Source organism: Orussus abietinus, unplaced genomic scaffold (assembly GCF_000612105.2).
Source record: "Orussus abietinus isolate OABI.00-Male unplaced genomic scaffold, Oabi_2.0 scaffold283, whole genome shotgun sequence".
Taxonomy (NCBI): Eukaryota; Metazoa; Arthropoda; class Insecta; order Hymenoptera; family Orussidae; genus Orussus; species Orussus abietinus.
Window position 1 is genome coordinate 1 of NW_019394436.1, and position 14,926 is coordinate 14,926.

General features: G+C 46.2%; 1 protein-coding gene across 6 annotated transcripts in view; it reads right to left on the reverse strand.

Annotated features, from left to right (window-relative positions):
- Positions 1-1,296: 1,296 nt before the first annotated feature.
- The window catches only part of LOC105702800 (serine/threonine-protein phosphatase 2B catalytic subunit alpha isoform), an 89,611-nt gene continuing 75,981 nt past the window's right edge, over positions 1,297-14,926 (reverse strand). For 2 of the 6 annotated variants that reach the window (XM_023432303.1, XM_012430652.2), the window contains 4 exons: positions 13,850-13,928; positions 13,610-13,707; positions 12,696-12,911; positions 1,297-11,430 (listed from right to left, as the gene is read on the reverse strand). In XM_023432303.1, the coding sequence (XP_023288071.1) occupies positions 12,718-12,911; positions 13,610-13,707; positions 13,850-13,928 (371 nt within the window). In that variant the 3' untranslated portion in view covers positions 1,297-11,430; positions 12,696-12,717. Of the gene's footprint in view, positions 11,431-12,695; positions 12,912-13,609; positions 13,708-13,849; positions 13,935-14,926 lie in introns of all 6 variants that reach the window. The other 4 variants (XM_012430654.2, XM_012430651.2, XM_012430653.2 and 1 more) reach the window with 2 other exon arrangements.

A 14,926-nucleotide genomic window follows, 5' to 3' on the forward strand; every position in this document is an offset into this window, starting at 1 on the left:
TACAGGGTTCTGGAGTTTTTGTGAGGAGTTCTTCATTTTTTCAGCCGGTTCTCCGGCTGCCCAGATTTGTAACAGGTGGCAAGTGCATTAGCCGTCTGCATCCTCCACCGGAGGTGGTACAGGACGCGTTCGCTCGATCCTTCCCGTGAATCTCTCAACTCATCTCTGATTTGGCAGAGATGAGTTGGGCGATTGCCATAATGGTAAGCTACCACCGCCAACTGCCGCATGGTATTACCATCACGAATACGTGAGCCGCCAACGGAAACTGGTAGATGGCACAGCCATCGCGAGTGCGCGAGCCCCTACCAGAAATTCGTTGCGCCGCCCTTGGGGGCAAAAAACGGTGAAAGCTAACGTACAAAACCAGAGGGCTGCAGGAATGGAACTTGAAAAGACGTGAATTCACGTCAGCGTTCGCGAATGTGTTAAATATATAAAAGGGGAAATAATTTGCTTTTTCCAATGAAGGAAGAAAAATAAAAGAAAACGTGTACATATTGCTCACGGGGAACGTTGGATGGTAGTACAGAAGGTATACACGCTGCAATTTACCCTAGACAGATATAGCCGATATGTACATAAGTCTTCCGAAAACTTCCGGTGGCAGCAGCATGGGACGGCGATTGCGCAAATCTCGTAATTTCCAATTCATCTCTGACACGCGTATCAACGATCGACCATTGACCTAAATACCAAAAATGGAGGGTCGTGCCCTCGACACCCAATTCTGTACGACCAAACTGGCCATGCATGGCTAGAGAAAGTCGCCTATCCTAATTAAAACTGAATTTCCGAGCTTTTTCAGCATCAAGAGCCCCTCTAGTCTCTACCCCTTAGTCCTTAACAAAAACGAATGCTTTTAATAATGAATACTGCCAGTACATGGAAGGAAATTTCGGTGAAAATCAACGTATGACCCAATTAGCGCTTCTTTCATTTTTGGGACCGAACAAGGTCACTGGCTTAGCTATCTCTCACGATTAGGCAGTTAAGTCGAGTTTGCTCGTTGACACGGCAAACACCATCATCGATTTTCGCGTGACCGGGTCCACAAATCTCGGCGGGTAATGAATCACGTTTACGCAGACTATCCGAGGCTAATATTTTGATAAGAAAATCACGTGGCCTAGTTTTCAAAGGGATGGAAACAGGAAACATTAACACTGTTAGACGCGAGGCCAATGCCCGTGAAGAATGAAGTTAACAATTATCAATAAATATTAGTGCCCATCAATTAATTATATATACTTGTTGCGGATCGGACGTTGCAATGATTGATTGATACAGTCCACATGGAAATCATAGACTTTATTTTTAGAATATTCTGAATATCATAAAACAACGTAAACATTCACAACAAATGGGAGTAGGGTGTTATTTTTAATAGCGGTAATGTTATCATAGTAATTAATCATTACGCGTGTCCGTGTGTCGAGTGTATGTGGGTGTGTGTGTGTAGGTGTGTATATATATATTTATATATTTATATATGTCGTCATCGTGTATTTATATTATGTATAAGTAAGACCAATTTATTAATTTTTAGTAATTATTTATCGCACTTCCTCGTTAATCGGTAAACAATTATATTATAGCGATAGTGGTAATCATAAAAAAACAATAACCGTCGCCGCAGTGAACAATGACGATGACGATGATAATAAATACAGTAATCAATGTTGCGATTTAATCGTATTGACAACGGGTGCAACAATGTTCTCGCCCGATACGGCAATTCGGTGATACGATAGGAATTTACTACTCCTTTCTAGGCAGTCAGGATAACGATAAAAATTAATCTATCGTTGATCCTTTCTCACCTCATGTGATGCGCCGACTCGTTACGTTTTTTTCTACCTTTTCATCACAGTTTGAACTTTTGCTTTCGAAAAGCATTGGATAAACGCAGCTAGCGAAAATTCGAATGTCGTCTCAGAGTCATCACACATACCATGAGACACACTTTAACCGTGTACTTCTTTCATGACACGTATTCCCCGCCATTTTCCAATTTCCATAATCGAGGCAAGAAGATTGCGGCACGGTGCATTGATGCAAAAAGTCATTAAAAGTCCCCTGGCCAAATCTAACCGTTGCACTTGTCTTTTACCGCAAGTTAAGCACTCGACACATATATAATAATTGATATAATGAATATAAGACACGTATACAATAATTAAAAATCACTCATTCGTGTCATGACCAGAATATAACGAACAGGTGAGCTTGAATTTAAGGGTCCTAAGAATGATTTTTGAGAAAAATTACTAGCCGTTGATAATATCCGCCGCCTGGATGAAAACACCCAGAGAACCTTAGGAATTATTAACAAATGATATCCCGAAAACAAGAACTGCATACCTTCAAGTTTGTATTTTTTTTTCTTTTGGTTCATTTTTGGTATCTTCTGGGAGCGCTTCTTGAACGGATCATTCTTTTTGGAGTACTTACGGACGTGGCCTTTGCAGGGATAACGTGGTTAATTAAATTAATATAATAATATAATAAAATAATAAAATAATTAAAACCCTGCTCGTTAATTTTAACGGGGACTTTTAACGAAGGTCCTAGATGCGGATGTACGTTAACTTCGAGAAAAAGAAGCGTTTACAGTGATAAGCGTTCGATGCATTCGTCGCATCCTGTGCTTCGACGCATTCGTAATTGTCGCCCAATAACCGCGCGTCGAGCGGCCGAAAAGATCGGGAAACTTACAGAGTTAATTTCGCAATGGTAAATGGTAATAGTAAAGGTGTGTATGTACAACTTTAGCGTCGTTCGACGCGATTCCTCGGACCCATGTGCGCACTCGATAGACACAGAAGTACCCTAGATATTTCTTGGTTTTGCATGTTCCCCCAGATCTTCCCTAGTCGGCGAAAAGACAGCACTCGATATGCCTGTCAAATCGGCAGAGACGAACTGTCACGGTGTGCCATAATTTGACATAGTTTGCCACCTCGAATTTCGTTAACGATAATTAAGACTCCACCAGTCGACCCTCTAGTTTGACGAATTCAATTACGGACCCGTTTATGGGTACTTTCGTTCGAGATCGCATTCCTAGAGGGTCTGTCACTGCCTAATTGTCAATGACCGTGGGTCTTGCGATATTTCCGAATTTTCGCCACTTCGCACACTAGTTCATCCATTTTGGAAGCGATTTTTCGCATGTGGGTCGAAGGGCTCCGTAATGTCAACCGAGATTCGCGACTCGTCGCTCATCCAGCGATTTCATTAACAACGATTGTTAGGTAAAGGCCTAAAAACAATGTCGGGAGGCATAAATGCAGAAGAGTTTATTAACGCTTTGACATCTGTCATATGAAACGTCGCATCGAAACAACGATGCTAATTTTAACGAGATTAACGAGGGTAAGAAGTTTCGGGCCTGTAAATGTTTCAATTCTTGCGTTTTCGGTTATCTTCTCGGATGTGGAGAATTACAGGAAAATTAAGATCATCCCAGGAACGAACGACGAGTTTCGGAATTCGCTTTTATAAGTCGTCGGGGCGTCCAAAAGTGCGGCCTTTCCTTTTACTTTCAATATTCGTATTCTACGATGAAAAAGGCGGGCACGCTTGGACGCTCCGAGGGTGTACGCGTATGCATATGTATACGTATCCGTAAATATGTATATGAAGTCGAGATGAGAAACGTCGCTTACTTATATTATCGATATACAATTATCGCAAATCGTGGAAACTGCGATCGCGCAAGTCGTGCGTCGTCGACGTCGTTCGGTGGTTCCCCCGAGTGCCCGTAACTTTTGCAAATGTACAAAAGAGCGATTACAAAGTCAATCCAAAACACGTGTAAAGAACTTCTAATCAGAATTCACTTCGAGCAGGAAAATTCCCGAGGAAAGTCCATTCAGCCTTCCAGAGGCATTTTAGGGACAAACGAGAGAGACCGCCATAAGACTTAAAAAGAGTACAGGTACAACCATTTCGTCCTTAACGATTTCACTGAAACTCGGGGGCACTTTGTTAAAACGTGCGCGCAGATACGCGGCATAAACCTTTATCTCGAGAGAATTTCTGGCGGTTGATAATTTCGGAGTCTCCGAGAGAACTCGAGGGACTTTCTTGCAGCCTCCCAGAGGCGTCTCGCAAGGGGCCGGTCCAAGGAAAGCCCGATAAAGCCCGCGGAACCGAGTCGAGAGTGCGACAAGACGTGAAATATATGCACTTTTCCTCGAATTTTTTCCGGTAGTTTTCCGATCATTTTCAGGCTCCATCGGGGTTTGGCGAGGGAAGAGGACGCGACGACGACGGCGGGCACGACTCGCGGGCAAGGTAGCGTGGAGTAACGATAAAAGTCGTAAAATCGGCACTTAGGGCGACTCGAGTGCTCGGGCACAAGTCGCGGGCCGAGTACTTAGAAGGACTTCGAATAATCTAATCGTAAAGAGATGTACACTTCGCCGAGAACGGAGCTCCCCTGTGAAAGTCTCGGAAGAGATTAAAACCCGTAGAGTCGGCTGCCCTCGAAGGCGATTCAAGCGGCGGGGTCGAGGCCTATGGCTTATTAATTTACCCCGATCACTCGGTCGGCATCCTAAAGCAGTGGATTTATCAAACCGTCGGAGCAAACGCTCGCATATCGTCTTGGTACCCCATTGTCTACCCCGACAGTTTGACAAAACTACACCCTTAGTGCGCGTACCGAGTGATCGGGGTAAGCCAAGCCCAGGTCGCGGAGACCTCGCCGCGAGTAAGTCTAAGAAAAAGGCTCTGGAATTCCCCGATCGTTCGATCAATCGAACCCTAGCATCTTATCGTACAACCTTCGATCGCCTCGGCCCGAGGGACGTCGCGACGCGCTTCCGAGGATCCCGGAGGCGTCGTCTTGGCGGATCCCTGCGACGTCCTCGAGGCCGACGACGGAGCGTCCCGACGCGATCGGAGGGCCTGGTCGATTAATCGCCCCCATCGATTTGCGTTGATTTCCGATCAATTTCTTACACGGTCGCTACTTTGAATCAACTGCGGAAGTCCCAAATTATCGGATGAATTTAATTAATTTAATGTTCGGTGAATAATTGAGCGAGATGCTTCGATTCCTTTCAACGCGTCACTCTGTTTACGCGGTGGCCCGGTAGAAGACTTTATTTATTGCTCAACGGTGTTTCCGGGGGCGTCCTCGCGCTCCTTGGATTTCTTCATTGGAAGCATCGGGAAAGAGTGTCTACAGCTTCCGGTCTCGCTTCCGGTCAATTCATGACAGCGCTTTGGGGATCTAAAATTGTCGTAACTGACAAAAACTTTCCGCCGCGTGCATTACACGTAATGACCGCGAAAACGGTCGCGAGTTTGACTTCCTGCCAGACCGGGGACCTTCGGAGCTTCGGAAATGATCGCTCACTTTTCTTCCGCCACGAGCATTGACAGTGACAGGTTCGCGAAGATACGCGGTTTCTGACACCCTGTCAATTCGGCCTCCACCCATCGGGGACACTCCGTCGTTTCCGACATTCGGTAATCGTATTAATAGCCTATCTAAAAGTCTACGACACGGCACAGATTATACACGGTGAGAACGAGTCGCTCGTACAAATATATATACAAAGTCAAAAAAGAGGGAAAGATGGAGAGAAAGAGAGAGGGAAAGAGAGGACAAACAGAGGGAGCGAGAAAGAGAGAGAGAGAGAGTTATCGTTTTCGGAATGACAACCGATAGAGCGAACGCATCTTGAAAATCGAAACGATCAGCTGATCGCTGCCACGTGCGTTTGACGTTTGTCAGAGTAGAGGAAACCGATACAAAAACTCCGTCGATCGATTATTGATTTTCGGTTTGGATGTATACAGAGTAGAACAACCGGATAAAATAGTTATTTTTAATTATTTTCTAGGTCTTAATGGCAAAAACTAAACAATGCTTTCAGTAACATTTTTTGAATCGCATTATATGTCGTTCTTTACGTTAATCTTTATGCTAAGAAAAGCGAAAAGAAATATAACGACACAGAAAATATTTCCAATGCTCCAAGTAGGGGAAAGCACCATGAAGTATATCAAGTTCCTGTATATGAATATTATATACTTTTTTCAAAAACATCGTTTTACATCAAGAATTAAGGAGACGAGTCAATCAACATCGATTACCTCTTCCACTCTGTATACGGAATTTTAGATTACTCCTTCCTTCGATTTTCCCGAAACAATCGAGACAAAAGTAATAGCGATTTTTACCTTTAAAGATCGTTTACAAACTATCTATCCCTACGGTGTTCGAATAAGGAGAGAAGTGAATTGAAAATCGGAGCTGCCGTCCTCTAAGTCAAAGAACGACGTCACCGTCGACGTCGAAAACTTAACTCGCTCTCGACGGGGCGTCTCGGAGATTACCCAACGACGGTACACAGGTATTTCGTCTTCTCTTCCCAATAGTAAATAGTAATAACGCTATTAAGTGGCACTAGTAATAATAATGATGATGATGATGATAATATATCTCCAGCCTTACAGTAACAGTAGGTAATTAATATACCGTATAATATATGTANTTTATATATCATAGACGAGAGAAGAGCAGAGAGAGATGTGTGGTGTGTATAATATCTTACTTAGTAATTTAAATCTTTCATTAATAATTCATTATGTTTCTGAGCGGCTCAGGATCGCGCTGCCTTCGGGCCGGAGGGCCGGCTCGGAGGGGCCTCGACTTTTGGGTTTCGGGGCTCTGAGAGGAGGTAGAAAACACGGTATAGAGACGCGCGATGCTACGATTAAACGCGGGCCCCTCCCGGGGGGGGGGTCCATTCGAGACTAGGGATGCTGGATCGCGAAAGATCGAGGGATCTCCAGAGGCCCCGAGATCGGCGAGGCGCCCCCTTTTCCGGGAGCCCGGACCTCCCGGCTCGAGGTCGAGCAGCGGAAGTGGCCCCGACTTATTTCGGATAGCAAGAACACACATTAAAATCATAGAGGATCAATGCTATAAGACTCGGTGAGATTTCCTTCGTGCCCTCGTCGAATGTGCCTGGCGCATCAAGCGGGGATAGCCTTGCGACATTTTGCGGAAACCGGATAGTAAAGCGATCGTTGTCGTGTTTAAGCGCGATTGGACGTTGAGAGAATTGTTTTAGGGCCGGAATAAGAAGCCTCTTTTAAAGGAGAATGGGGATGATCCCGATGTGAACGTACCGAGTGAACACGTGTTTCGGCACGGATAAATGCGTACCGATCTAGTGGTTCAGTTAATAGATTTAATTATTTAAAACACGCGGACGCGACATTTCTTTTCAAGAGATGCTCCTCCACGTTTGCTTTCGAGTGGCGGTGATAAGCGAATTGGCTAACTCGGGAGCGAGTCGGCTGAGTCCTCCTTCGAAAGTCTTCGCGTGCAACCGATGCCTTCGGAAATCTTGTAAGTGAAGAGGCGTGGTAGTCGTTTAACGCGGATAACACCTTTTTTCAAAGGAATATTAATTATCTTTATGGACGACCGACCGCTTAGCGGTTTGAAAGGTCGTCGCGGTTATTACAAAAATCGCTTCTTCGTCGAGTAAACCCATGTACGATTTACTGTACTACGTGCACTACCCTAGTCGCGCGTTCTTCTAGTGCCTTTTGCGGTAAGATTGTTCTCCGGAGTATGAAATTTGTCGGTAAAAATTGTTAGAAGTTTACTCCGCGTGTTTAACGCCCTGTGACGACTGATCGTTATTGCGACTAATCCTTTTATACGAGCTTTTATTTCAATCGCATTGTACCGTTCGGCCTTGATCGGTGCATCCACGAATCTAAAATTAGTAAGAAAAAAGTAGGGGGATGAAAGTTGATAGCGAGAAATTACTGAACTTCGTAAAGCGGCCCCGGCTTGATGTGAGGTGGAACTGCACCGTTTGCGGTTTTTCGCTGTACACCGATAAAACAATGGATATTGTCTGCTTCCATACATCATTTTCCCGTAACATATTAAAATGCAGAGTTCACAAGTATGACAAATATTAACAATATTTTATCGAATGCGAATTTATAAAAATAATACCGACTTCAATAGAACTTATTCCAGACATGGAATAATTGGATTAAATGCTGAACAGAATTGACCTATATTTTTTACCTTCAGCTTAACTATTAATTTCTTGACAAAATATAGCGCCGCATCATACCGCACACGGCATAAGTCCACCTCGACACGTCACGAGCTTTCTTTGATAAGGGCGTCTCATATCATCGGCGGCGACTCCGTGGAAGAAGTCCCAAAAAAGCGCACTCGCTTTGCCACCACATTCCGCATCTACTTTCATCGTTTTTCTTTCATATTTCGCGATCCCTATCGCTTCCCTCTCCGTCTTCCCAAGGAGACGAGCCTCGAACGAGCGGCGTTATTATTTTTTTTTGTCAAGACATCTCGGTACCCGCCGCGTGCGGCTAATACCTCCGATCTCTCTATAAATAGAGGCAAAATTGCATTGTGCGTTAAACCGGTATACTTAAATTCACACAGTATACACCTAGAGAGTAATTCGGTCCGTTTCGATAAATCGGCGATCGCGAGGGGCGAACGGTTCGCCATCCGGATTGACGACGTCGCCTAAAATTATCTCGCAACGTTAATCTTTAAGAATTAATCCAACAGGCACAAATCGAAAGGTCCGACGAGGGTCGATTAGCGATACAATGAAAGTTAGTCGCACGAAACAGTGAAAACACCAAAAACGTCCAGCCGAAGTGGCACCGAAGACATCGCGTCGCGCGACTCGCGACAACGCTCTCGAAACTCCCGTTCGTAAGTGTAACGCGTAAATATGATTTTTCATATTTTTTTTCAAACGTTCATTTCCCATCTCGCCCATCCGCGTGCACCGGCCGTCAAGATCGCCGACCCAAGGGCCGCAACCGGAGCGGCGCGAATTAGCAATATCCGGCGAGCCTCTGCACCGGGCACCAAAATGGCGGCGCTTCCGCGCGGGTGTCCGGCCCGAGGTCAAGATCAAAGAGGGCCTTTAGACCCGCGCTATCGCCTAGGTCCGCTATATTCTCGAATCCCCGGCTACTGGCGATTCTCAAAGGGAAGACGGAGACCCGCTCGATCGAGCAGCGATTCGATCTTTTTATTAGGTTCTTTACACGCGCGAGTGGCTTCTCTCGCTCTCCTTCTCCCCGTCTCTCTTACTATATACATATATAAATACAGTAAACGCACAGGATAGGCATACGTTAGCTTCGAGGGAGGCGAGGTGTCGCGCGAGAAGAAACGGCGCGGAACTCCCGCGCTCCTTCCGAGGGCGAACGCCGATTCGCTTTTTAACGTCTTCGCCGAAAGTAGGGTACCAAGATGGCGTCTCTTTGAACGATCCCGAAGAGGATGTCAGGCGTTAGCAATGGCAACTTGTCAATGGGAGGAAACTGCGGAGGATTCGACGCCAGGCTCAGAAAAGATACATTAAGAAGGATCCCATCTCGGAACTACCGCGAGAATATCCAAACTTCTGACGTGCTGAAACTACAGCCGGTAGGATGTAATCCAATTCCATCGTTACAAATTATTTCCAGTGATAGTAAAGCAGCTGGGCTGCAGCCTGCGATATCGTACCCACGAGATCATTTGGATGTTCATACGTCGAATAGACCTCCGAGTCCTTCTTCCGCCCCAATCCAAACGGGTACAACTCGAATCCAATTGGAAGCCGCGAGAAATAGACCCTCGCCGTTACATTTTCCCGTCTCAGAAGATTCTAAATGCCCTATCGATGCTCAATTTGGGAGAGAAAATTGCCGAACGCATCCAAGCTTCGGGATCGTTCAAAGACGTCCCCGGTACTTCTAGGGATGTAGCCCCCGTAGCCTCCTTTCTAGAGGACCAAACTACCGACGATTGGCCCGATCAGGGGATTCCGCGTATCATCCGGAGTAGACTCGAGGAATTTGGCCAATCGCTTCGAATCTATCTCTCCATCGTCGGCAGTCTCGTCCTCGAGGATAATCGCCTCGGCGCGCATTCTCCGGATGAGCGCTCCAGGAGCTCCGCGGGACACCCTGTATTATATGTATGTATGCGTCTATACGTATGCATATGTATATGATATATATTATATATATTAAATAAATTCATCAACGTAACTTAGTCTAGACTTAGCTCTCTCGAGTTAACTTAAGTAATCCCACCTCCCGCGGGGATGCCCTCGTGCACCGCCCAGGGCGTACCTTAAGAGCCTAGTAGTCCTAACCCGGGATACGTCCGGCGCACCTGCAGACCAGCTGCGAATCCTGCGCCGGACCTGCGACTCGTCCCTCTCATTTGAATCTCCTGTATGTACACGGGGTTTCGCGCGTGTCTCGAATATGTATATAAATACGAGCGCGTACGCTTTCGGTCCTCGCGACTCCGCGAGGAAGGACGCGAGCGGCGAGTCGGCGCCGTTCTTCCTCCCTTTATCATTTATCTTCCTCCGTTTGAGGAGCGCTAAACGCCATTTTGGGTTATCCGCGGTGCAGGCGCGTTCTTCCAGCAGCGGTCGGTCGGCGCCGATCGTCCTCGCTCCCGTTCTTTTCGTCCTTTCCAGGGAGGTACGCGCGTCCTCGCGGTTTCGCGCTTCTCCGAGCACGCCGCGTCCACCTCTTGGTCGGCGAGTTTCTCCAGATCCTGGGTTAAGGTCAATTTACCTGATAATCGATGGAAGGGGAGAGAATAATTGAGGTTTAGCGAAAATTTCCACGTCCTCGACGGAGCGGGACGAAGAGGGACCCGTCCGAGCTCGGGGTCGAAACAAAAGTGGCGGACCAAAGAGGAGAAACTCGACGACCGGAGGCCGGGTTCGCGGCCCGATCTTCTGCGCTCGTGTCTCTTCGGAGACCCCGCGTCTCTTCGATGCGCGTATCTGCCCTGTGCGTCGCTGCATTTGCATATGACGTTGAGTTCTCGCTTCCTTATACGTAGGTACGGCTACACGGGAATAGGGGGACTCGGCGGTGGAGCGGAAGGGAGACAGAAGCATACCGAGACCGGTCGGAGAGGAAGAGACGGAACGACATCGCCGGTCGTCGCGGAATGGCCGCGACGGAGACGGAAAGAGAGGCGCTTCTCGGCGAGCGAGAGAAACGCCGGACCGAACGACCGATTGCACTTTATCATATATCCGAGGGAGAGATAGAGATAGATAGAGAGATAGAGAGAGAGAGAGAGAGAGTCAGAGGGACTGAGTATGAGAGAGAGAGAGAAAGAGCGAACCGTGGGTTTACGCGGTAGAACGACCGCATGCATCGCCGCAGGACTCGTTCTTTCTTTCTCGCTCTGGGTCACGCCGAGGATGATGCGTATCGATGATCGCGACTTTTAACTTTACGCGAATATTCCTCCCTCGACGAATGTCTTGACTCGATGAATGCGCTATCCTAAGATCCGAGAAGAGACGAGAGCAATGATTGGTTGACACGGCGGCCGCGAAGTACCTTACGTACCACCCTTGTCACCTGAAATTTATCAATCGTACACCTTCAGACATATCCTTTTAAGGAGAAATATAGAAAATAAGTTTTTCTTAAAATACCCGCCGTTGCGGTTATCCTCGATTTAATCATGAAGGTTTCTTCCCTCGTGAAATAAAAATCGCTCCACGTTTACCGTCTTTGAGATTTAATTATATCGTAAGTGAGGGACGAAAATTTGACTTTTATACGCAAACGGCTGCAAGGACTGAAATCGATTACCTTCTAGCTTAAACTAACCGATGTTAATCGTTATCGACATTATGATACAAAAAGGCTCGTTGCTTTTATGAACATTCTATGGGTATGAAGATGGCGATTTCCTCAATGAATTCGAATACTATTGAATTGAAAGGATGCTCTTATCAATATATAGTAAACTATGAAACGCTTATCCGTTGTAGCCACACGTAGACGGAAAGCAAGCGATGTTATCTTTTGTTATAAATGCGCATACGGTTCCGATTACGTATCGCGAGACAAGTGCAATGCCAAGTGTAATGTTCTATTTAAAATTGTTGACTTTTGTAGGAATTGAGGGGTATGTCGGTAACGTGCGTGTCGTCGATGTCGGATCTATAGGCGGTACCTTGGTCGGAGGATCGCGAGGCTCACGAATGAGATTGTGGCGAACAGTGGTCCCGATTTCCTCAATGAATTCGAATACCATTAAATTGAAAGGATGCTCTTATCAAAATATAGTAAACAATGAAACGCTTATCCGTTGTAGCCACACGTAGACGGAAAGCAAGCGATGTTATCTTTTGTTATAAACGTGCATACGGTTCCGATTACGTATCGCGAGACAAGTGCAATGCCAAGTATAATGGTCTATTTAAAGTCGTTGACTTTTGTAGGAATTGAGGGGTGTGTCGGTAACGTGGATGTCGTCGATGTCGGATCTATAGGCGGTACCTTGGTCGGAGGATCGCGAGGCTCACGAATGAGATTGTGGCGAACAGTGGTCCCGATTTCCTCAATGAATTCGAATACCATTGAATTGAAAGGATGCTCTTATCAAAATTTTCATTCTAAACAATGAAACGCTTATTCGTTGTAACCACACTTAGACGGAAAGCGACCAATGGTTTTTTTTTTTTATTACAAAACGCGTGTACGGTTCCAATTACAAATCGCGAGACAAGTGCAATGCCAAATGTAATGTTCTATTTAAAATCGTTGACTTTTGTAGGAATTAAGGGATGTGTCGGTAACGTGGATGTCGTCGATGTCGGATCTATAGGTTGTACCTTGATCGGAGGATCGCGAGGCTCACGAATGAGATTGCGGCGAACAGTGGTCCCGTTTGTCCGCTGCGGCCGCGGTTGGCTTCGACGCCGGCTTCTCCTCGTTGACAGGAGTCGGAGGTGCGTCCTTCCTGGGCGGCATCCTCTCGTTTATCGCATCCAAACCCTTCGCCTCGGCGAACGAGGTGATCTTATGATTCGGCGAGAAGCCCTGCAGAGCTGAACGATCCATCGATATTAATTCCAACTACTCGGGACTAAACGCTAAATGTTCATCCTCGGTACTATGTTCATTTATACCTAGCCAGTCTAAATCAATTTCGCTACGGTATATTTTAATATATATCACGCGTGATAAACAATAGACGAGAGAGACGATAGAGAATTATAACCAACGCGGTGGACGGTGAAACTTTTCATCAGCGCCTATTTTATTCTATTCACCGCCATGTAGTTGCTATCAGTGGTGGACTAATTTGAGACTAGACGTCGGTTGCACCAACCATGATTAACGTGAAATTTCTTAGTTAAGATTAGTTAATCTCGGATTGGTAATATTTGCGTCGCACCGATGAAAATTAGAGTAACCGAATGTTTAGTTTTCGCTTGAATGTTCATGCGACAGGTCCCAAAACTACCATTATGATCAGGTCTTGCAAAAAGGGCAAAATCAAGACCAAAACCGATTTGCTCATCCCTGGTTTGTTATACCATTGACGATAACAGTTGTCGGCGCCCATAGGCGCAAATTGTCAAACCGCCTACAGGCGCCGGCAAGAATAAAAGGGTTTGAATCAACCCTTTTGTTTGTCATTTTTTCTCTTTTCGTTTCTAGACGTGCCATTATCTCCGGGCGTCGGTTCTAAGAGCGTGATAACCGCTACACGGTGTAGGACATTTCGAAAGCATCTATTTACCATTCTTGAGGGACGTTTTCCCACCAGAAAGTGCACCAAGAGGCAGGGCCCCGGTCGGCGTAAGACCCTTCAGCTGCAGGACACTTTCGCTCTCCTCCCTGAGGAATAAAAGCGGAATATTCATCGTCGGATTCCTCCTGGTTCGAGAGGGATCGACCCTCGACCCAGAATCCCATTGACGGGGCATGTTAGGATAGTGGGACATTTTTGTGGCAACGCGAGGAGGGAGTGTCTACTGACCTCAGTACCGAGAAGACTCGTGCCATTTTCCCAATAGCCCTGATCTTGTTTCTGATGACCTCCTTGCGGAGATTCGCTGCTGCACCTAAAACGCATCACGTCCAACGCATGAAATCATCGTCAGAAATTCCCCTCGACTTGTAGAAACTCTCGTCGTAGCTCCTCGTCAACCGAAGTGAATGCGCGTTTATACCGATGCGGTTATTTCGAGAAAATTAAACCAATATTTCTGCCTCGTTTAAAAATAAAAAGAACTCACGTAACGTAATTTTGATACTTTAGCTTTACGGGTCTTTAAGTAGAGAAATTAATAACGATTAACTTCCAATGACTGAAACGACGCATCGTCCAATTTTTCCGCGCTCTCTAGAAAACGTGCATCGCCGCGGCGACGAGAACTACCGGGAGATTTTCTCTTGCCAATTTGGGCACCCGTTTTCCTTCGACGTCAAACTCGCATTCAACCGACAGGGAGAAAATTACAGCTTAGAAGTTGAAAAGGTTATTACGCGCTCACACGAATGTCGGCTCGTGCACGCACTTGCATCGAAGCTTGCGTGAACGTGCGGGGCGATGCCGGCCAGCATGCACATGCAGTGGGCGCATACACGATGTTGAAATGCATCATACGCCCCGTTAACGAGTCCTCGTCGTAACTTACGGTCCGCAGTATCGCTTTTACGTCTGTGCACTTTTGCCGATAAATCGATGAGAAAATTGCTGAACACCATTTCCCGTGAAAAGGCCAAAGTGTAACACAACGGCGTTCGACGAGAAGGTCGCACTCGCGACTTCGCGCGCTCGGTCGTCGACGTATTCTGGCCCACCGAGACGCGAGAGCCAAAAATGTCTCGAGTAAAAGTTGCTCGAATAATATCACCGAACAACTTTTGTCTAGGGAATTTTTTCGTATTATTCCAGATTAACGAGGAAAATCGAGTTTTCCCCCAAGGGCTCAGCATACGGCTAAGACCTAGTCGCTGAACGCGGTAATGTGCAAGCCCAATGTGCTCTTGTTCATTTATTTCTTTCAGAAAGCTTTTATTTTCTCTTGTGGATTTTCGGGGTCAGCAATAA